The sequence below is a fragment of the Dipodomys merriami genome, unplaced genomic scaffold (genome assembly GCF_024711535.1).
Source record: "Dipodomys merriami isolate MVZ:Mamm:240054 unplaced genomic scaffold, mDipMer1.0.p SCAF_200, whole genome shotgun sequence".
NCBI lineage: Eukaryota > Metazoa > Chordata > Mammalia > Rodentia > Heteromyidae > Dipodomys > Dipodomys merriami.
In genome coordinates, this window is record NW_027203383.1 from 2056645 (window position 1) to 2079885 (window position 23241).

At 51.5% G+C, this 23241-nt stretch overlaps 1 protein-coding gene across 3 annotated transcripts in view; it reads right to left on the reverse strand.

The window, feature by feature from the left end:
- Positions 1 to 23241, reverse strand: part of LOC138833126 (sodium/potassium/calcium exchanger 4) — a 131128-nt gene that overhangs the window by 42324 nt on the left and 65563 nt on the right. For 2 of the 3 annotated variants that reach the window (XM_070031476.1, XM_070031474.1), the window contains exons 3-10: positions 12164 to 12240; positions 11095 to 11169; positions 8123 to 8207; positions 7281 to 7384; positions 6703 to 6777; positions 6285 to 6310; positions 4120 to 4173; positions 2476 to 2618 (exon numbers count right to left, since the gene is read on the reverse strand). In XM_070031476.1, the coding sequence (XP_069887577.1) occupies positions 2476 to 2618; positions 4120 to 4173; positions 6285 to 6310; positions 6703 to 6777; positions 7281 to 7384; positions 8123 to 8207; positions 11095 to 11169; positions 12164 to 12240 (639 nt within the window). The remainder of the gene's footprint in view (positions 1 to 2475; positions 2619 to 4119; positions 4174 to 6284; positions 6311 to 6702; positions 6778 to 7280; positions 7385 to 8122; positions 8208 to 11094; positions 11170 to 12163; positions 12241 to 23241) is intronic. The other variant, XM_070031475.1, reaches the window with a different exon arrangement.

The following is a 23241-nucleotide window of genomic DNA, read 5'->3' on the forward strand; positions in this document are numbered from 1 at the left end:
TTACTTACAATTTAGAAGAGAATTAAGGAGACAGAGGCCAACAGAGATTGCCAGAGACGGTCAGCGTGGAGTCTGATGGTGGCCAGGACGCCAGAGGGTTATTTGAGGAGGGTGTTAGTAGCGAGCTCCTTTCACAGGGAGCCTCGGTGCTGGGGGTGGGGGTGGGGGCATTTCTAGAGGGGGAACGGGGTACCAGCAAAGCACTGTAGGTTCCAGGCTCTGATCTGGAGATCCAGCCCGGACACAGCCACTATATGGGTTGTAGCTGAGCTCAGAGTGGGGCTTGGACACACTGCCTTATGCTATGGCACAAGGCAAGGCGCCCTGGGCATCAGAGTGGCTGCCCAGGAGGTAACTCAAACATAGGCTGGGTCGCTTCTCCCGTCCCAGTCTAAGCCTGAGGGGTGCCCAGGCCGTGGGTGGGCTGGAACAGCCCCCTAGGGAGCTAGACTGGCTTGGTACAATGCAGCAGCTGATGACCAAGAGGCCCCCCGCTGTCAGGCTGTGAGCAATGCCACCTGAAAGCCATCCAGGAGACCATCCGGTGTGCTCAGCTACACGACCTCAAAGAAGCTTCAGGTACAAGAAGGTGTTTTCCTCCCATTTCCTCTCAAGAGGAGAAGTTTATTGCTTTATTTTCTGTTGGTCAGGGAGATGGAACACAGAGCCTGTGCACTGTCCCTGAGCTTTTTGCTCAAGGCTAAAGCTCTGCTACCTTAAGCCACAGCTGGACTTGCAGTTTTTCTGGTGGTTCATTGGAGATAAGAGTCTCACAGGCTTTCCTGCCTGGGCTGGCTCTGATCTCAGCCTCCTGAGTAGCTAGGATTACAGGTGTGAGCTACCAGCACCTGGCTCAAGAGATTTAGTTTTAAAAGCTTTAAGGTTTCTATGGGGAACACAAACTGCTACTAAAAGAGTTCAGGAAGAGTTGTTTCTTTCCTTCTTTTCCCGCAGGGTGGGGATGGAACTAGGGTCCTGTGTCTGCCAGGCAGGTACCCTATCACTGAGCCACATCTCTAGCCCAGCCTGAAATCCTTAGATTGCAGGGTGGTGGCTGGAGAGCCACCTGCTAAGAGGCGAGGGGATGGGGACCCATGCTGGGGTCTCCTCCAAACACAAGACTCATGGTTGTTAAGATGAAGGCAACTCCTACCTATAAGAAAAAGCAAACCTTGAATCTCGGGTCCCCTGAGTCCCACTGGGGCATTGAGACAGGACACAATGCGCCTGCACGAAATTCACCTGGGAGACAACGCTGATTGATCCCAGGACAGTGGCTGCAGGGGGCATGGAGAAACAGAGACTCCTTGGATGTCCCAGACACAGGTCCTGTGTCATTACCTGGCCCCGCCCCTCACCTCGATAATAAATTAAAGTCACCTGAAGAAAGAGGAGACTTGCCCAGGACCATAGAAAAGACCTTCAGGTGGGCAGGGCTAGGGCACCTGGCTGGCAAGTTGGTTGTAACCCTGCCTTTCCTCACCCTCACCTGTGACCCATTCAGGCCTTACTGCTTGGTCTGGGGCAGCGTGAACTCCTCCCTGCAGCTGTCCTGCAGCTGCTGTGTGGCCTGGCAACTGGCCCTGTTACTAAGAATCAAGTAGATGTCCAAGGAAGTAGCCGGTCAGGCCTTGACACTTCAAAGAACTTGACAAAGATGAATAGAGGCTGGCCTCTGAGGCCCAGACTCCTAGGTCCCAACAAGTTGGGGGTGGGGAGAGACTGAAGAGCAGCTGCCGTGACCTCAGCAGGGGTCCCCTGCAGAAGTGTCCCGGCTGGCCTGAGGCTGCCTTGCTTGGTCCTGTGCTCCTCGTTCCTCGCTCCAGCCCCCAAGTTGGAGCTGTGGGACGGACTTCTCCAGGACAGGGACTTCTCCAGGACAGGGAGGCTCAGGCTCTGCCACCCCAAGCTCTCAGCTTCCTGTCAGGAAGTGGCTTTTCCAAAGAGCCAAACAGGCCTTGCCTGCTCTCCGAAGTATGGGAAAGCCAGGTGCTGGTGGCGCACACCTGTAATTCAGGAGGCTGAGATCTGAGGATCACGCTTTAAAGCCAGCCTGGGCAGCCTGTGAAATTGATCTCTGATTAACCTCCAAAAAGCCAGAAGTGAGCTGTGGCTCTAATGTAGAAGGGCAGCCATGAGTGGAAAAGCTAAGGGAAAGAGTCCAGGCCCTGAGTTCAAATCCCAGTACCAATACACAACACACAAGGTGTGGGGGAATTCCCACGTACATTTTATTCTTTCCTCGTGTATCTTCCCTGTACCTTGCATTAAAGCAAACATCACTCTAGGCAGTATCTCAAACATTGATTCTCCCTCCTCATTGCGTGTGTGTGTGTGTGTGTGTGTGTGTGTGTGTGTGTGTGTGTGTGTGTGTGTGTGTGTGTGTGTGTGTGTGTGTGTGTGTGTGTGTGTGTGTAAAAGAAGGGCTGTGGCTTCTGTGAAAATGTCCTACCAGTCCTGTCTGCTCAGCCTTACCTTGCCCCAGCAACGGCATGGACGGGTCATCATAGCTACCGCCATAGAAATCATTACCATCCTCCAGTTCGCTGTTCACGGGGTTGCCATTGGCAATGCTCTTTTGTTTGGTTGTGAAAAACATTTGCATCTTCATATTGTACCTGGAAGTCAGGTAAGGCAGGCAGTCAGAGCAGCGGAGGGCAGTCTTACCCGTACTAGTGCAGTCAGCGTGGAATGCAGGCAGCTGGTTGGCCCTTCAGACAGGAGCTTGGGTTGTGTGGCTGGGATACCTGCTCCTATTGAGCTGTTAGCCAGCTCCCAGAGGAGGCAGAGAATGTCACATGCGATGTAGTGACTGAGCGTTTTAAGTGTGTCCTAATAAAAATTGTTCAGCCATAGCCAGGCGTCGGTGACTCACGCCTGTCATCCTAGCTACTCAGGAGGCTGAGATCTGAGGATCACAGTTCAAACCCAGCCTGGGCAGAAAAGTCTGTGAGACTCTTATCTCCAGTAAATCACCAGAAAACTGGAAGTGGTGCTGTGGCTCAGTGGTAGAGCACTCGCCTTGAGCTGAAGAGCTATGGGACAATACCCAGGCCCAGCGTTCAAGCCCTATGACCGACAAAAACATAAAATAAAATTGTTCTGCCAACAAAGGAACAAAGGGGGCACCTGTTCCCTTTGCCCTGGGAGTGACTCTCTCCTCTGGGTTGCGTGATGGCCTCACTGTCAGCCAGCACAGCTTTGAGGCCCTGGGGCTGGCTGCTTCTCGGAAAGACGGCCGAGAGATCACTTGAGAACAATGTTCTTGTGGCTTGACAGTTGATCAGCCTTCTTTAGGAGACATAAATGTCTCAGAGCCCACATAAGGTTTTGCTCATACTGTGTGTGTTTGTTTGTTTGGGTTTTTTTGGTAGAAAATATCCACAACATAATTTGTCCCTGTATTTATTTCTCATTTTTCAGTCACGCTTGCATGGCATTAATTCTATTCACATGGCTATGTAACGATCACCAATATTTTCAAGTTTTTTTTTTAACCAAGGCAGACAGCAGCGCTGTACTCATTAATCAATAGCTCCCCATACTCAGACCCCAGTTCCTCACTAACCCCGAATCTGTGTCTGTCTCTATGAACCTGGATCTTCGAGATACTTCTACATGGAATCATACCACCTTTGTCCCCCAGTGGCTGCCTTCTATGTGAGGAAGCAGGTAGCAGAACTTTATCCTCTGAGTCGGTGATGAGCACTGCTTGTGGGGGCCTTGGGTGTAGGGTCCAGAGCCTAGTGCCTGCACACCCAGGCCCGTGCATGGGACACATACACTTGTATCATGTTGTGGCCCTCCGGCAGAAGGTAAGCTGCCTCCCGTTGTTTTGTTTTGTTTCTAAGGGTGGTCTTGAACTATGGAAGAGTCACTCAACTATCGTAAGAGTGGCTGCTACCCTACTTCAGAGGAAGCTGCCCAGCCACTTGGCATGACTCCACCGGTAGGCCCTGCACCCCAAAACAGCGCCTGAACATCCATCCCCACGTAGGCAGCTTCCTAGCACTGTCTCTAGCAGAGGGACTGCCAAACCTGACTGGGGGTTCTGAGGCTCTCCTTTCCTCTGCGCAAGGTGGGAGGGGTGAGTGGAAGGAGGAGAGAGAGGGCACTTACTTCATGATCAGAATATAAAACACGTACAAGATGATGAGCACCAGGCCTTCCCACCTCGAAGACACAAAAGAGAGTGTGGTTACTTTTAGAAACCCTGGCACTGCAGGCGGGATGGAGCGGCACAGGACCGCAGTGGGTGGGCTAGCCTCACCTCCCCCATCCCCAGCCCCCGGCAGGAGGGTGAGATATCCTAGCCAGAGCTGCCCTATCACTCAGCAAGCCCATTCTCTGCCAGCTACAAGACTCAGGCAAAGTCCCCAACCCCCAGCTACCTGGAGAGACTAAGCTGCCACACTAAAATGAACCTAAGGTCACTCAAGATTCGGAAACAGCTAGGTACTAGTGGCTCAGGCCTGTAACCCTAGCTACTCAGGAGGCTGAGATCTGACGATCCCAGTTTGAAGCCAGCCCTGACAGAAATATCTGTGCGACTCTTCCAATTAACCAGCAAAAAAAAGTTAGAAGTGGAGGTGTGGTTCAAGTGGTAGAACACCAACCTTGAAAGGGCTAGGTAGAGTAAGAGGCCATAAATTCGAGTCCCAATACTGGTGCACACAACCCCTTCCTCCCCCACAGATTCTGGAACATACTATCACTGCTCTTGTGGACACAGCCAACCCTATAAACTGTGGGTCTCTGACCACAGGCCCTAAGAAGCCACGTGAGCTTTCACTTGCTTGCTTCACAAAGTCTGTGCATACCAGGCCAGGGCTGTGGGCAACTTGGGAGCACTTTCTTTGCTAACATGGTGCCCACACACCCTCAGCCAGAGGGGACTTGTAGAGGGCATCTATGGCTGCTAGGGTAGCTGAGAAAGAGAAGCCAAGATGGGGCCCAAGCCAGGGTGTCTGTGCACATGGCAGATAGTGAAATCCTCGACCTTGCCATCGGAGGATTTCTCACAGACGGTACCATGAGAGGCAGGCTCTGCATCTTGCTAATAAGTAGGTGGCTCCCACGGCTGTGAATATGAGCACTCAGGCCCCAGGGTAGAGCCTGCCCTTGTTCCTCTCAACTCTGGGCTTGCTGTCTCTTAATTCATGGCTTAAAGGTGAGTCTCTTCCCGAGTTTCATTGGAAGCATTCGCTTTTCTACAGGCTTATCTGCATATGTACACAAACACACTGAGGAAAGGACCAGGACTGGGCACTCAGGGAGGGAGCCCAATGGTGTTAGCTCCTCTGAACAATTAACAAACTGTTCACCAAAATGAATACCAGAAAGGTAAGGCTTTTTTTTGGGGGGGGATGGGTGGGAGGAGGTAATGGGGGAGGACCCAAAAGGAGGGAGGAAAGATGAGCAAAAGCAGTTACTACATTCAATGTAGATTATGTAAAGATGGATGGTCAGGATGGGAGGGGGAAAAGATGGGGGAGAATGATGGGTAGGGTGACACTGGGCAGGTACATTGCACTCATCATCTGACTTGTGGAGTTGAAACCTCTCTGTATCACTACTTAATAGAAAAATTAAAAAAAAAAAAGAACTCCTTAGGGCTGGGAAGGTGGCTCAGGGGTAGAGCGCTTGCCTTGCATGCATGAGGCCCTGGGTTCAATTCCTCAGCACCACATAAGCAGAAAAAGCTGGAAGTGGCGCTGTGGCTCAAGTGGTAGGGTGCTAGCCTTGAGCTGAAGAGCTGAGGGACAGAGCCCAGGACCAGAGAAAAAGAAAAAAAAAAAAAAAGAACACCTTCACAGAAACATACAAAATGATGTTGGAAAAACAAAAAGTTTGCTTTTCATGGTAAGAGACTCAGCTCTTCTGACGTTTCTCCATGACCAAGGTGAGAGGGTGGGCTCAGATGTTGTGTGGTACTGGGGCACCTGTGACCTGTGACCCTGCCCCCTCCCCCTCATCATTACCTTGTTATACCTGGTACTGGAGTCCCTCTCTTGGTACAAAATCCATCCCCCCTCCCCCAAAAAACAAAAAAACCTGTCATCATTTTAGTTTTCTGGCTTATCCGGCAGGGTGTGAATACTGAGGAAAACAATTTTTTTTTCAGCACTTTGAAAGGAAAAAGACAAGATTGCTCAGAATGACATCCTTTTAACTTCCCCAAGTTAATTAGCATAGGGGTTGTAAAAAATAATAATTCTCAAGACAGCCCAGCAAACCCAATAAACAAGGTTGCTGGAAAACAACCATAAATTTTAGCAACTTACCACACGATTTCTTCATCGTATATGAACTAGAAGGCAAAAGAGAGAAACGGGGGCCTATTCATTCCAAATGAAGGACAAACATGACCCCCCTCCCCACAGAGCCTCTGAGAAGCAAATGCGTGAGCTTTCCCAGGTGGACCCCCTGGCGTGGGCCTTGGCTTTGCTAAGCCTTGTTACCATGGAGATACCCCCCACTCCAAAATATAATGAGCAGGTATGAGTGTGTGGGAGGGGAGGCACAGTGCAGTAGGAAGGGTGTGTTGGGGGAGGGGGTGATGGTCAATCAGATTGCAGGGAGGGGTCAGCACCTCCATATTGGGGGCTGTAGGTGCTGGCCACATTGTCAGGGGCAGACAAGCAGGGGTGTGTGCCCTCCCAGGCCCTGGCCCCCTGAGTCCCGGTGGGAGTGCCAACTCACCGCAATGAGCACGACGACCGAGAGCGTGTAGTACACCGAGTCTCTGCACACGGCCCACCACGTCAGACGCACCACCTGCCCCAGCACAGACTGTCAGCGGCTACGGCCTGGACTCCCAGCTCCCCCCAGCCACCCCGTCAGGTGCAGGGGGCCCTGGGGCTCCTCCCTGGCTGCCCCTGGACCTTTGTTACACTTGGGGAAGAAAATAGAAACCCATAATCTTCGAGGAGGTGGTAAAACCAGCCCTCGCCCAAGGTAGCGGCTGGGCACAGTTCACACCAGAACCGGCTGTCAAAGTGGAGACAAGGGTACCCCATGGCCTCTTCAAGTATGATTGGCTGCACACCTCTGTCTCCCCAAACAAGGCAGGGCTGTGCGCATGAGGCTGCAAAGTCTAGTATCCTCTGGGAATCTGTAGGTACCAAGCCACAAGCCAGCTTCAGCCTGTGGGGGGCAACAAAGCCAAGCCCCAGAGTACCGGGCCGGCAACAACAGGCATATGGGGTCAGACGCAGGAGCGCCCACCTCTACTCCAGCCCTCTCCAGAGAAGCTTGATCTCTACCCTACATTCACTGACCTGGCCAGCGAACAGTCCACACACTCCGATGATGCACAGGATGTTGAACACGGCAGAGCCCACAATGGTCCCCACGCCCACATCCCCGTGTGTGATGAACACGCCTTGAAAGAAGATTCCACTGTGGGCCTTGGCCGCCAGGCCAGGCCTGCCCCTCAGGCCTGCCCCTCCCACCATCCCCATGCTCTCAGCAGCAAACACAACACCCTTGACATTCACACCAGACAGTGGAGGGCCCTGGGACAGTTCCCCAATGCTCTTCTTTTTAATTCTTAAGTATTATTATTTTTAATATTTGTACTGGTACTGGGGCTGAACTCAGGACCTCATGCTGCTAATTGGCTTTTTTTTGCTCAAGGCTAGCACTCTACCACTTGAGCCATAGCTCCACTTCTGGTTTTTAGTGGTTAATTGGAGATAAGAGTCTCATAGACTTACCCGCCTTGGGCTGGATTTGAACCTCAATCCTCAGATCTCAGCCTCCTGAGTAGCTAGGATTGCAGGCATGAGCCACCAGTGCCTGGCAGCTCCCAGTTTTTGGAATAACTTGATTGAGGTGTTATTCACACCTTTAAAGACTAGGATTCAGTGAGTTTGTATACGCACAGAATTGTACCATCCAAACCAGTCACAATTTCGAACATTTTTACCACTACTGAAAGAAGCCCATTAGCACCCCACATCCTAAGACATGGCCCCTGCACCTCTGGATTTACAGATGTGAAAATGGAGGCTCCGAGCTAATACCCACCCCCTCCCCCATGCTGGTGCCCAGCCTGCGCTCTCTCTCTCGCTCTCTCCACGTCTCCTCTCTCTCATCCCAGCAGCTGGCCATTTCTTACCGATCACAGAGGCAAACAGCTCTGGCGTCGAGCTTCCTGCAGCCATGAAGGTGGCTCCGGCCACATCTTCACTTAGATGGAGTTTCTGAAACAGAGGGGACCACAGGCGCTCAGGGGTGACACAGCCGTGCATATGCGCTGGGCACGGTACCTGGGCTCTGGCTGCCAGGGCGCTCAGAGGAGCCATGCTACAGCTGAGTGTGATTCCTCTACCCTGCAGCCTATCCTCCCCCACCCCAGCACACGGCCCACAACCCCTTCTCCCTCCCCACTAGCTACCATTCTGTTCCAAAACACGCCCTGATGAAATCTTTTGGGCACCCTGCACCCACACTGGGCCAGCCATGCCCCCTTTGGACCACAGAAGGTAGAGGGTGCTGACAGTCCCCCGGCCTTTGTTAGGTGGGGTTCCTACAGCCTAAAACAGGCTGAGCTAGGCAGCACTGCCTAGCAAGGGTCCACCAAGCTAGTGATCATCTCCAGGGTATCAGGAGGTAGGGGCTAATGCCCGGCACCCACCTGGGTCCTGCTCCAAACAATGCCTTCTCCATGGAAGGCCTGGCAAAGAGGTTCATGTGCAGGAAGGAGGCTGAGAACTCACGCCAGGCCCTGTGGACCGGGGAGGCCAAGGTGTGGCAGGGAGGCCCACCCTCTCATCTAGAATGTAGGGCTGCACCCTGGAAGCCTGGGCTTGCTAGCTCCCTCTCCCTATGGGCTGGCTAGCTATAGAAAGGCACCTCACAGTATCAGAGCCCTGGGTTTGACCAGGCTGAGGGACATCACGCTGATCCCCAAGGCCGGAGCTCAGCTACCTGGCCTGCCCACCAAGCCTCACTCATCTCTTTGAGCAGAACCCAGACTGCACTGCCTCCTGTCCTGCCTCTTCCCAACCTTGGCTTTCCTCTCTGCTTATTGAAATCCGTCCTACTTCTGAAGACCCAGTACCCACCTCCTCCATGAAACCTACCCAGACTTCTCTCCAGCGGCAATACTCCTGACCGCCTTCTCACCTGGACGCTCCCAGTGAAGCTCCCGATCACCTCCCTGATCGCTCCCTGCCCCTTGTCCTCTGATGGCTCTCACTAAGCTCCTTACATGGGTCTTAACCTCTAGTGCCACGGCCATCACCCTTGCTCACCTCTCCATCCTAAGGGATCTGGGTGGCTCTAGGGGGACCTGGCATGGCCACCGGATGCTGTCAGTCAGTCAGTCACATCTTACCGCAAAGGGCAGGGGCCAGCCCCAAAGCCACAGCTGCCACAAGCTCTCAGCCCTGTCAGGGTCTGGGGGTGCATAATCACTATTTATGGTGGTTTGGATGGGAAATGTGCCCCCAAATGTCTCCCCAGGGGCCACCAGCTGGTGGAGGATTGTCACCCAGTGGTGATCACAAGCATTGGGATCTAACCAGAGGATTCACCCACCGGTGGGTTCATAAATGTGACAGCATTAGTGGGAGGAGATAGAAACTTTGGGAGGCGAGGCAGTTGGAGGAAGGCCACTGGGGGCATGTCCATGGGGGCCACATCTAGTCCCCTACCCCTTCCTGGCTCCCTCTGTCACCGTTTCCTGGCCACTGTCATGAAGGGCCACATCCTCCCGCCATGACACTCTGCCTTACCAAGGGCCCCAAAGTGATGGAGCCAGCCAGCCAACACAGACTACAACCTCTGACACCATCAGATAAAATTAGGTTTTGCTCCTAAAGCCAGGCACTGGTGGCTCATGCCTGCAATCCTAGCTTCTCAGGAGGCTGAGATAGGAGGATTAAGGTTTGAGGCCATCATGGGCAGACAAATCCATGAGACTCTTATTTCCAAATAACCAGCAAAAAGCTGGAGCAGTGGCTCAATTGATAGAGCACCAGCTTGGAACAAAAAAAAAAAAAAAAACCAAACAACAGTGGGAGGCCTTGAGTTCAAGCCCCAGTATTGGCACACATGCTTGCACGCATGCACACGTGCACACACACACACAATACATGCATACATGCATATATGTACATACATACATACCAAATCTTTGTTCCTTTAACTTGTTTATGTAAGATATCTTGTCACTACGACCAATACTACAAGGACCCACTATTTCTTGTGGGAGGGGGGAGGTAGGGGTCACCACTGGGTTGCAGAAATAGCCAAAGACCACTTACAGTAGCCACTGTTCCCCTAACTCCCATTTCATGGGGTTGCAAGGTGGAGCCCTAATAGCCTGGTGTCTTTATCTGAGGGGCCTGAAGGGTGGAAGGGGAAAAGGAGAAGTCAGGTCACTCTTTGGGTGTGACTCCCCAGTGTACACGACACTAACCACCGCCACCCCCCAACTGTGTTTTGGAAGTGGGTAAAATTATAGGGGTGCCCCTGCCTCCATCTACCCATGACAACATGGCCTCACACAGCTGGCGGCCTCACAGGGTGAAAGGCGGCAAGGACTTCGGGTCACACGGGGTACACGGGGTATGTGCTGTAAGCAAAAGTCCTTTCCTTCCCAGACCAAGAGGTAGACTGGGGGGATTTGTGTACTGGGAAAAAGAAGAAAGGAAAGTTAAGAAAAACTCGATGAGTTAACTAGAGGGAGGGGCTTCCTATCCTCAGAGCTCAGGATCCCCCGGTGAGCACTTTAGGGGATGCAGATCTGCCCCTGGGACCTCACCTCCACCTCCACAGGTGCACACCTGCACCACCAGCCTCACTGCACCCACCCATGTGCTAAGCCAGGTCTGGTACACACGCCCATGGGCTGCCGGGAAGCTGGACCATCTGAGCAATGACTTGGCACCACTTGTGCCAAGTTCTGGGAGGGAGCACCATCTGTCACTGGTGTTTGGTGGCTTTGGCGGCAACGCCTGGGGCTTGGCGGGACCGTGTCCTCTATGTCTCCATCTCACTGTGGCCTTCCTGTCCTGGCCACTCGTGTGCCACGTGTTCTCCGTCATCCCAGGCGGCACCAGAGTCCCCGTCCCTCACACATACCTCACAGATCTTCTCTAGGGATGGGACAAAGAAGTCATCACACACGATGGCCAGGGCGTAGAACATGTACAAAGCCTGGGGGGGAAACGAGACAGGGTCAGCGAGAGCCCCCAGGGCCTCCCCAGGGTCCACTGGACCCCAAATCAGATATCTAGGCTGATGCTGGGGACAGGCAAGTAGGAAAACCCAGCGCCCGCCATCTCCCCACTGACTGATATGGGGAAACTGAGGCTCAGAGAGGGGAAATAATGTGCTGAGAAGCAGTGGGGATGAGACCCCGGCCACTTGGGCTCAGACTTCCTCCTACAGTACATGGTATAAAAAAAATATACATTCCCTCTTGTGCCCCCTAGGATTGTGGCATGCAACTCCGAAAGCCCGTGGGATCTTTGAAGTCTCCTGTATGCTAAGGAGATCACTGGTGGCTTTAGGACCCACTCCGACTAGGTGAGTGGGTAGGACTTTAATCCCCACCCCCAGCACTGGAGGAGGGGTGAAGGGATGAGGGGGGGGCGGGGAGGGGGCAGAGCTGGAGGAGTCTCAGGAATCACGGGGCAGGCACTTGCCCTGCCCTGCCCTTGACTTCTATTTCCAATATGCAAGCAGGTGTGTCATCCCTTAGTCTATAAAAGAAGATAAAGAGACATTAAGAATTATGTCCTGGGCTGGGAAGGTGACTTAGTGGTAGAGCGCTTGCCTTGCATGCCTGAGGCCCTGGGTTCGATTCCTCAGCACTACATAAGCAAAAAGAAAAAGCCAGGAGTGGCGCTGTGGCTCAAGTGGTAGAGCGCTAGCCTTGAGCTGAAGAGCTGAGGGGCAGCGCCCAGGCCCAGAGTTCAGGCCCCACAACTGGACCAAAAAAAAAAAAAAATTGTGTCCTTGCATTGGCTCTGGGGCCACTAGCTGTATGATGTGAGCCCGGTCGCCTAGCAGACTTCAGATGTTGTTTCTTGGTGGGCAAAAGGGCGCTGTGTCTGTTCTCCTCCTGGACCTGTTGCACGGCCTTGCTGGGACCTCAGCCAGGCCGTGGCTGTGCCACCCTGGCGACCTCACCCCGAGAAGCACTCACACCAAGGATATGCAGCAGGACAGCTCCGTGTTGTCGCTCCTTATTGGAGAACAGGTCTGTGGGAAACTCATGAATTGCTGCAAGACAAGAGGAGATAACGGAAGTTAGAGATCTGTGGCCCCAATCGCCTTTCTGAGCCCTGAGAGTCCACCCAGGAGCGCACTGCCCAATGACATTGGACTAGCCAGCAGGAGAAAAGGCCAGCTGTTTTGGGGTCCAAGGCAGATCAATGCTCTTAGGAGAGTGCTGGATACTGGATTATGCACAGGTATCCCAGCCTCTTAGAACTGATGGGGTTTTAGTTGTGCCTTGTGTTTTGAAACCAACCAACCAACCCTAGTATGATAGATATATTTCACAGCCATTATGATGGCTACACTCCAAAAGATGGATAGTAATAAGTGTTAGCAAAGATACAGAGATGCTGGACCCTTGTACATGGCTTGTGGGAAAGTGAAAAGGGACAGTTTGGCAGTTCTTCAGAGAATACACCCAAGTTACCATCTGGCCCAGCAGTTTCATTCCTAAGTATATATACTTGGCACAGGAGACATGAATACTCAAAAAATATGGGCTGGCGCCAGTGGCTCACACCTGTAATCCTAGCTATTCAGGAGGCTGAGATCTGAGGGTCAGGATTCAAACCCATCCTGGGCAGAAAAGGCCCTGTGAGATGCTTATCTCCAATTAACCACTCAAAAAATGGAAGCAGCTCTGTGGCTCAGGTGATAGAGCACTAGCCTTGAGCACACAGAGGCTCAGGGACAGTGCCCCGGTCCTGAGTTCAAGCGCCAGGACTGGCGGAAAAAAAAACTGGATCCAAACGTGCAGGGTTCAAGTGCCATGCCAGCTCTCAGCAACATCCTCTCAGGATGCTCCAGGAAAGTTCCTTCGCACTGTCCCTGCCATTTGAGATGACCAATGGATACATATTTTTTGCTAGACTGGAAGCTTCTGGAAGGCAAAGATCAGATCCATCCTGCCCAGTCCAGCATCCCATCCTGTGTCTAGGCCACTCTCAGCAGATGGTCCTCAACAGACCTCACCAACCTACAGAATCAATGAGGTAATAGGTAAACTGTGGAATCACCTTATTACCTTATCCTAATCTATTACCTTACCTTCCCCCACCCTCAGCGACCAGGGGGCCAGTGTCCCACCCAGAATTTCCTTCTCTAGGCTCTCAACACAAAGGTCTTTCCATGGAGTTTTAAGATCAAATTCTCCCAACAAGGAGCAGAAAACAGCAGCTCCCGAAGCACCTAGAAAAGGATCCCACCTTGAGACAAGAAGTGATAGAGGAGAATTAAGACGCCCTCCCTTCTTCTCTTCCCTTGTTCCCTCCCTCTCTGCCACCCTCTTGGTAATCAAACTTCTGTAATAGAATCTCTGCTGCCGGTTGGTCCAAGGGCAGGAATCTGCCTCAAGGTCTGTCTGCTCAGAGAAGGACAATTATTTAGAGAGTCGACATTCCTGCGGCCAGGATCATGTCTATGGAAGGAACGAAGCCATCTGGGATGTTTTCAGTGCAGATCAATACCCATTTCTGCCATGAGAATTCCAGACCCTGGCAGGTTCTCTGAAACTCGTGTTTTGAGAGCTGGTGACTGAGAATTAGACTCAAGTCAGGCTGCCTTTCTTCATCTGGCCTCCTGAAGGGAGGCTCTGTCCTTGGTGAAACAGACTTCTCCATCATTCCCACCCTAGTCTGTACCTCAATGACTGCTGGAAGGGTACAGAGGATAGCTCAGAGAAGGAGGAGACCAGCTCAGGTTACCCAGCCATATGAACGAGAGCTGGACATGAAAACCCCATTGCAGCCATCCTACAGTCCAGCTCTCCCACTAGGTGCTTGTCTGGCCCAGTCCCTTGCCTTGTGCAAGGGGACGAGGCCGTCACACCCCTGCCGTGGCACGGGTAGCAAGAGCTGTGGCAGGCAGAGGTTGCTTGGTGTCTGGAACTGGTGTGGACTCTCCACCCTCCTGAAACTGAGTTAAGGAGAAGATGGACTTAGGTGTCAGGACGGGATTGTAAACCTACAGGTACCTCTGTCCCCTTGGCTCCAGAGCATGTCTGGCCTTGATGTAAGAAAGCAAGGGAGCAAACAGTACCAGCCTGATAAGGGAAGGAAGAGGGCAGAGATCACCAAGAGCGACAGACAGCACAAGCCTCATGGGAGCCTGCCCATAGGAGCAGTGTTAACCCAGGTCTCCCAGGAAGCCTCTTTCTCCTCCCGTGGCTTGCTGGAGTCAGGAGTCCTAAGCCACATTCAAGGTCATGATGCTTGCCTGTCTGAGAGGCCTGGGCCAAGTTCAAGGTCATGGTGCTTGCCTGAGAGTCCTGAGCCTGCTCTCACTGCTCAAATCCCTGCCACGGATGGTGAGATTGGGGGGGGGGGGCGGTGATCAGCAGGGCACACACGGCATTTGAGGTCATGCCTAAGCCTTTAAGCTGCAGAAATCCGGGGGTGGTGGGTGTAGGGAGAAGAGATTTATTTGCAGGTGAGCAGAGCTCAGGGAAGCAGGGATGATCCGAGCATCCTCCACAGCCCAGGAATGGAGAGGCAGGGACAGGGGACAGGAGGGAAGGGTGCCATTCCCCACCCCCTTTCAGACCCTTGCCTTCAAACCTCAGTGCTCAGAGGCGTCTCTCCATCACTAGTGGACATGCCCTGGACATACCCATTCCATAGACCTGGACTGCAGGCAGGGCCCAGGGGCACAGAGGAGGGGAGGTCTCCAGCCAGTTGGTTTTTGTGCATTGGAGGGGAGGCAGATTCTAGGGTCCTGGGGCCAAAAAGCATTTCCCCTAGCATCTTATAAATTGCTTGGGTCCCCAAGGCATACTTCATAAAGATGCACAGAGTATGGCTTTGAATCAGTGTTGTTCCTTTGAGGCCCAAAACACATGAACTTATTCAACCAGTAATTCCAGACCCTCTGCAAATGGCTAAATGAGTTCCTGTGAACCCCCAGCCTCCCTCCAAGAGCCTGTGGGCTGGGTCTTGCAGGTTGATTCGCCTCTCAGGATTCCTGAAAATGAAGGAATCAGTATGCATTTCTTGAGTATTTACTATGCACCAGGCTGTAGACAAGGGTCTCATAGATGTATTAGCCATTCACCCACCCACGCATGTACCCATCCACCTCCCTCAACCAGTTATCCATTTGTCCACCTGCCTGTCCCTCCATTCACCCACCCACCCTTCTTACATACAGTAAAATCCATTCATGGTATTCTGTAGTGTTCATCCGGCCTGGTGTGGGTGGACAGGGAAACAAATGATCCAGAGGCAGTAAGAGGGCTGCCATGCTGGTGAGGAGTAGACCAAGCTGTGGTTACTGACTTGGGGCAGATGAAGAATATGCAGCAAAGAAGCAGGCTGCATTTTCCTAGAAGCTTTAAGAGCTATGGCCCTGAAAGGGATGTGCAATTCTATCAATTCTAGCCAGAAGGGCCTTTTGAGCTCAGTATCTTCCCTTAACAAAATGCTTAGAGAGTTAGCCAGGTCATATTCCTACCTTCTAGAAATGTTCTTGCTTGGCTTTTTAAAACTCCTTTCTGCAACAGTGAGTCCCCATCCTCTGGAACCTGAGGATGCCGGTATTCATGAGACTTTGTCTCTAGGCCTCTTTTCCCTCTACTTCCTGTCCCTGGCTTTGACTTACTGATCTCTGCAGACATCTCCCAAATTACAATCTTTTCCTGAGATCCAGACCTAACATGTCCAATATCCAACTGGAACCATTTGCTGGCCCTCCTCAGTGAGTGGCCCATTGTCTACCATAGTGTACAGGAAGGAAATTATGGCAATGACCTTGAACAGTCCATCTGGCACTCTGAACAGTCCAGCAGGCACTCAGCATCTATTTCCATTTCTTCCATGAATCTTTCTGCTGGGACACCAGATCCAGGTGTCAAGGCTGGACACTGCATGGTCCCACATCCCAGCCCTACATACTTTTCTGATGTGCCTTGACTTTCTTGCAGCTATAGTTCTGATTATTAAGCAAGTATCATTAACCATGGTGACTGTAGGAAGGAGGCTGAGTATTCTTGCTGTCATTTCCACTGACCACCAAGGCTACAGAGGTGCACTGGGAGACCGCTCTTCTTGATTTGAGCACTGGATGTTTCTGGTTATTTCATTTCTATTAGCCCCATTTGGGCTGCTATAATAGGCTCACCTGGATAACTTGTAAACAATAGAAACTTATCTCTTTCAATTCTGTGGAGAGATCAAAGATGAAGGCCTTACTCTGGTCATAAAAGATACCTTCCCTCTGTATCTACACATGGTGATGGGGACCATGCAGATCACTGGAGCCTCTTTTTGTTGTTGTTGTTGTTGGTCATGGGTCTTGAACTCAGGGCTTGGGCACTGTCCTTGAGCTTTTTTCCCCCAAGGTTAGTGCTCTATCACTTTGATCCACAGCTCCATTTCCTGTTTTCTGGTGGTAAATTGGAGATAAGAGTCTCACAAACTTTACTGTCCAGACTGTCTTCAAACTGTGATCCTCAGATCTCAGCCTCCAGAGTAGCTAGGATAACAGGTGTGAGCCATCAGTACCCATTATAAAAGTACCGATTCCAGAGACAAAGGCCAAGTCCTTATGACACAAGCACTTCCCATAGTTCCTCCCCCTTAAACCCTTCCCTGCAATTTCATAAGCACCTAGTTCCCTGGATTAAGTTCCTGTCATATGAAAAACCTAGAATGGCTTCTTTGTCACACACTGAACACTGATTGATACACCTGCCTCCCTAGCCTCCTTGGGGGCCTGGCATTTCACTTCCGAAGCTGTTCTGGGATCCACCCACCTACCCACAACTACCACTCCTAGCAGCATCCTGGCTACTCCACTGACCTCTGAATCTGCCCCTGCCCCAAGTCCATGCAGTCTGCTCCTTTCTACTTCTACCCAGCAGGCAGCAGGTCTTCCTTGCCCAAGCCTCTGAGACCTCACCCCCCACCCTCAACCCCAAGATCTGATCCTGTCACCTTTCTGGCCTTTCTCAGCCCATAGTGCTCTCTGCTCCAGCCACACTGGCCAGGCCTGAGCTGCCAAGTCTCAGCGTAGCCTGGCGCTAAGCCCGCGTTCAGGAAACACCTGGCGAGTGGATGAGCATTTGGCTTTCTACCTTCTTTGGATGCAGACCTGAGAGTGACTGACAGGTGCTCTACCCAGAAGGCCTGGGGGCTCAGCCAGCCTGATGCTGTGTCCTTGGTACCAGCTCTTCCCAAGCAGCTTTCCAGCTGCTGCCCACAGAGGATCCACCAACTGACAGCTGTTGACAGTGCTGTGCTTTCTGTGGACACTGATCTCCCCTAAACCTTTCAATTAGTCCATTCGCTTTAGGGAATGTGAACTGCAAAGTGAATTATTATTATTTTCTTTAAGGAGAAATTGCCCATAAACATGTCATTCCACTTTCTATGCAAGGTTAAAAATAACCTTGCATTCTAAGCCCTGCCTTTCATTCCAAAAAGGAGACTGCAGGCTGGGGAGTCATTTAAATAGCATCGGATTTCGATCATTGCGACTTACATAAGGTATGTGTTTTAGAAACCACCCAAGCGCCAGGAAAGAAAAAAATCAGATTTTCCTTGAATTCTTTGGTTTAAAATAACTTTGTTAAGAATCTTATACCTTTCATGAGCAACAGTTGGCATGTCATGGTTTCATTCCATTACCCTCCTGTCCCAAATAAGAGTAAATATAATTAAATCATTGGTTTAACGGGCACAAAAAGGAGTCTAACTCCCAGCTTTCTCTCAGTTAAAGAGATTACGCACGAAGAAGAAGAAGAAGAAGAAGAAGAAGAAGAAGAAGAAGAAGAAGAAGAAGAAGAAGAGGAAGAGGAAGAGGAAGAGGAAGAGGAAGAGGAAGAGGAAGAGGAAGAGGAAGAGGAAGAAGAAGAAGAAGAAGAAGAAGAAGAAGAAGAAGAAGAAGAAGAAGAAGAAGAAGAAGAAGAAGAAGAAGGCTGGAAACCGCTGCAATAGAACTGGTTTTCACAGGAGCTGTAGTCATGGAATTTTACAGCTGGATGAAACTCCTCCCCTCCCCCAACTGTTGTTCTCCACCGGGAGGGAGAACAGGCTCATCAGCCTGACAGGGCCATCCCAGCAGTCACCATTGCCTGCCTGATGCTGTTTAACACCCTTCCCCTCACCCCACTGAGAACCCTATACTCCATCTCAAAGGGGAGAAGGCTAATATCCTACAAGGACAGCCACTTCACTCCATATCACAGCTACTCAGCCACAGGATGCCAGGACCACCTATGAACCATACTAAGCTCAGGCAGGACAGAAGAACTCTGACCCCCCGGGCTCAGCAACAGCCAGCACAGGAAATCAGACCTCTACCACCATTGGCTGGCCCAGAATGGCAGGGCTCTGTCCACCAGGCGCAGCGCCCTCTGGCTTCCACTCCCCACTCAAGCCAACTGCTAGTGCTTGGATCTTGAGGTTAGAGGCATGTTCCTGAGGTGGCAGTGCAGAAGAAGTCTAAGAGATGATGTGGATTGGGGGTCCTTTGACTGTTGGGGACATGCTCTGGAAGGGGCTGGTGAGCCTTCAGCACCCCCCTCCACCCCGCCCCTGCCCCCAGCCACCTTTCACTTTCTGGCCACAAGGGGAGTAGTTTTGCACACCTGGCCACCATGTGCTGCATTGTCTGTTGGCTCCAAACTGTGAATTAGAACCCCTACAACTAGCCTTTCTTCTTGACAAGCCGAGGGCTGCAGGTATTTTGGTCTAGTGCCGGAAAGCTGACTAACAGCCCAACCAGAGAAAGTGGAAGCAGGCTCCTGCAGCGAGCTGCACGGTGACTCCTCCTCATTTGTTACTCTGGACACTTTACAGTGTGACCTCATTTGGAAATAAAGGATATTAACTTTATATAACAAATCAATACAGGCTGGACATTGTAAACTGTAGAAATGGATTTTTTTGGTTGTTTTTGTCTTGCAGTTTCAGATGCTGGAAGGCCAAAGCATGTCAGGGTTGGACTCTGGAGAGGCCTTCCTCTCTTGGCAGGCCGCCTCCTCAGTGCTCCCACTGCAGCGTCTTCTCTGTCTGCTGTCTCTTCCTCCTCCTGCAGGAGCAGCAGTGGTCTTAGATGAGGGCCCCATCCTGATGACCACATTGACCCCTAACTGCCTCCCTGCAGGTCGGCTCCAGTGGGAGGGCATAAGGGCTTCAAGAATGAACTTGGCTGGAGACACAGTTCCGTCGATAATGTAACAGACCACCGGGGCTTTGCAGATGACTAAACCACATTTCAGTAACTCAACTAACATCACTAAACTGTCATTTCAGTAACGAAACTGAAATGACATTATACTAGATTTAGGTGTTTTTTATAAGAAGACAGGACACAAAGACACATAGAACAGGCCATGGAGGCCAGAGGAAGAGGTTAAGTGATACAGACACAAGCCAAACCAGCAGCTAAGAGAGAGGCAGAGGAGAGACTGACTCCTCAGAGCCTGCAGGCGAACTGAATCTGTCCATTCCCAAGACCTCCGCTTCAGACCTTAAGACTCCTGAACTGGGGGGAAATACATGCTTGTTGTTTTAAGCCACCTTGCTTGTGGCTTTGCTTCGGCAGTGCTGGGAAACAAACACTCCCCAAGCCGATGTCACAAAATGCTCTGCTTCCTGTCTTCCCAGGCCAGCCACCTCCCATCAGGGCCTACCCGAGTCCCCTTTATCCACTAAAAGCTTCCTCTCCCCTCCCCTGACTATGAGTATCTGTGCAGTCAGGTGATGGTGGCCAATTCCCGTGCTGTAGCAAACTCTGTAAAAATGAAAACATCCCCTGCCTTTGTGTTCATTGGTGTGCTGTGTGCTTATTTCCATAATTAGCAAGAATCTTACACCGTGGGGGCAGGTTTTCTGTGTTCACAAAGGGCCGTGGTGACCGTCTGAGCCTCTCTGCAGAGGGCATCCAGCAGGCCTGAGACAAGATGTGCTCGCTGCATCTGAAGTCATGAATTGGGAGCCAAGATCCCACCCACTACACCGCTTGATGGACAGTCAAGTGCGAATGAGGGTTGGATGGCCCCAATGTCAGTCTGTGTGGGCATGACCAATGACTTCACTTTTCTGAGCCCTAGTCACCCATCATAAACAGGCATTGATAATAGTTCCCAGGCTGGTGATGAGGAGGAGATGAAATACTACGTAAAATGTGCCACCATTTCAGCCTTCTGACACTATAATGGAACACCTGAGGGAATCGACTTACGGAAGAGGACAGGTTTGGCTCACAGTTCCAGTTCATGATCGGGTGGCCCTGTGGCTTGGAGGCCTGCGGAGAGGTTGTACAACTGGGTGTAATGGAGGAAAACTCTACCCTGACACCTGACTCACTCCACCCCGTCATGATGAAGGCCTTCCTTCTCTCCCTTGCCCATTCGGTTTATGGAGATACCATAGATATGTAGATACCATCAAGGCCACACATACCTTCTCAGAAAACTCTGCCCAAACTGAGCTTCTAGGGGTGACTTGGGGAGACTGGATCTAACTGGCACCATGTTGGCCACATGGAGGATGATAGGAAACTGGGTTTAACTGGCGCCATCTTGTCTTCATGGTGCAGGCAGGTGATGGGCGTGCCTGAATTCCTAGGGGCAGGGGCGGGGACTTGGATAATAGGTCACTGAACCTGCCAGTCTTGGGTCATGAACTCTCAAGCTCCCGGGACCTATCCCTTGACCTGGCCCTGTGTAGGTGCAGACCAGTTCAGGCACCACGATGCCCTTGCTGTTCCCATGTGTCCTGGCTCTCCTCCAGTCACCACGACGGAGTTAATCTGGTTTGTTGGTATTGTTTTTCTGTTCTTTCTTTCCTCTCCTGCTTTCCTGGTTCAGTTTTCTGACAATGTTAAGTGTATTCAAGGGGCTGCAGGTCTTCACGATGAGAGTTCACCTGCAGTCACTGGCTTTCCAATAAAGACTCCTGAATGGACCTCTCAAAATGTGGTCTCTCTGTTTCTGGTGACTGAGATACCTCATTACAGGGGCATGCAAGGAATCCTGGGACACTCTCCTTTTCTGTGCCCCTCGCTTCCAGAAAGTCTCACAAAGTCAATGTCAATCCCTGTCTTTCAACAGCTCCTGTCTGCAGAGATGAGCTATCCACGCACTGTGCACAGTGGCAGGTCCCTGTCCTGCTACTTTAATGAACGGCTTTGCCCCGGCACAGGAAATCCTGTACAACCCGTACACCAGGCCCGGGAGCGAAAGGTGCTCCTGGCTCGGATGCTTCCCTTCCCTTTGACAAGCACAGAGCACGTGGTACCAGCATTCTGCCAGGGAGAAGAGGTGACTGTAATGAGAAAGATCTCCAGAGGATGGCATCTTGTCCCACTTGGCCCTGAGCCACAATGCCCTGATCCTCACCTTCTCTTACTTAGCTGGGATTATAGATGTGTGTCACTATGCTCAACGCACAAAACATTCTTACTTCCTCCCTTCCCCCAACTATTTAAAGGCATGGAAACCACTTTCACCTTTTGGGTCCCATTACAAACAGATGGTGAGTGGATCTGCCTGGACTGGAGTTAGCTGAGCCCTTGGTTTAGAAACACCATGCAGAGCAGAAGCTGCTGGAGTGACATGCGATGGGAGGGAGCCTGGTTTTAGTGGCTGCCTTGTGCACCCACTGAAGGACAAGGAAGAGCCCCGAACCCCACAACGGCTCCCCGTATGGGCTGCTCTGACACTCCTAGAGCTGGGAGCTTTCACATTAAAAAGGTATCTTTATAAAATGTTGTATCTCTAGGGCTGGGTGCAATGGCTCCTGTCTATAATCCTAACTACTTGGGAGACAGAGATTGGGAGTTTACAGTTCCAGGCCAGCCTAGGCGAAAAGTTCATGAGGCACCTCTCAACCAACAGAAGGCGAGCATTCGTGCACGCCTGTCATCTCATCCTAGCTATGTGACACAGGAGGCCGAAGGAGGCCCAGGATGGCTCGTGCAAAAGTATAAGACCCTATTGAAAAAATAACTGGAGAGCAAAGATGGAAGGCAAAGACCAAATAGAAGGAGGAAGGGGGGAGAGGCTGGGGGAGGGGGGCAAGAGGGGGGGGAGGGCAGAGAGGGAGGAGGGAGTCAGCTGCAAAGAAGATCCATCACCTTCACTCTGCAAACAAAGAAACTGAGGCTCACAAGAGTGATGTCACTTCCCGTGGCCATCTCCCCCCCCACCCCCCCAAGCAGCAGACCTGGCCCTGCCAGGGGCTTCTCCGCTATGGGCCTCTGGACCATCTGAGAGTTCTGGGGAAGTTTCCAGCATGGGTCCTGCCTGCTCTTCTAGAAGAATGGAGTTGACAAAGAAGCAGCAGGTCAGGTTGCTTCCTCACACAAACAAACCCAGAAGGCGCTATTTATCCACAACAAGCACAATAATAGATCCTAATCCCTGGGCAATTCAGCCACCTCCTTTTTATTCTTCCATCATGACTCATCCCCCTTGTGGATCACACACACACACACACACACACACACACACACACACACACACACATCCTGGGACAGTTCAGTACTTCCACTTACTGTAAATCATTTCTGTCTCCATTCACATGAGAAACACACCTGGCCAAGAAATAGGGTGAAATAAAATGAAAATGCACCCCATTCCGAGGAACACGTGCACTCTGTGTATCGGTGCTGTGTATGTTCACCCCGCTGCTCCGTGCTAGATCTGCAGCTGCAGCTAGGATGTCCAGAGTTAACCCTGTTAAAAACACAAACAGCACTAAGCACCGGGGTGAACGTCCATAATCCTTGCTACTCAGGAGGCTGAGATCTAATGGTGGCCAGGGCAGGAAAGTCCTTGAGAGGGTGAGACTCTTATCTCCAATTAATCCCAACAAGCTGGAAGTGGAGCTGTGGTTCAAGTGGTAGAGCACTAGCCTTGAGCACAAAAAAATCTCAAGGACAGCACCCAGATCCTGAGTTCAAACTTCAGTACCAGCTACAAACAAACAAACAAAAAAACCCAAACAGCTCCTAAGAGCAGGTCTTCAATTTACCTGCCCCTTCTCTGCAGGGAATGTGACT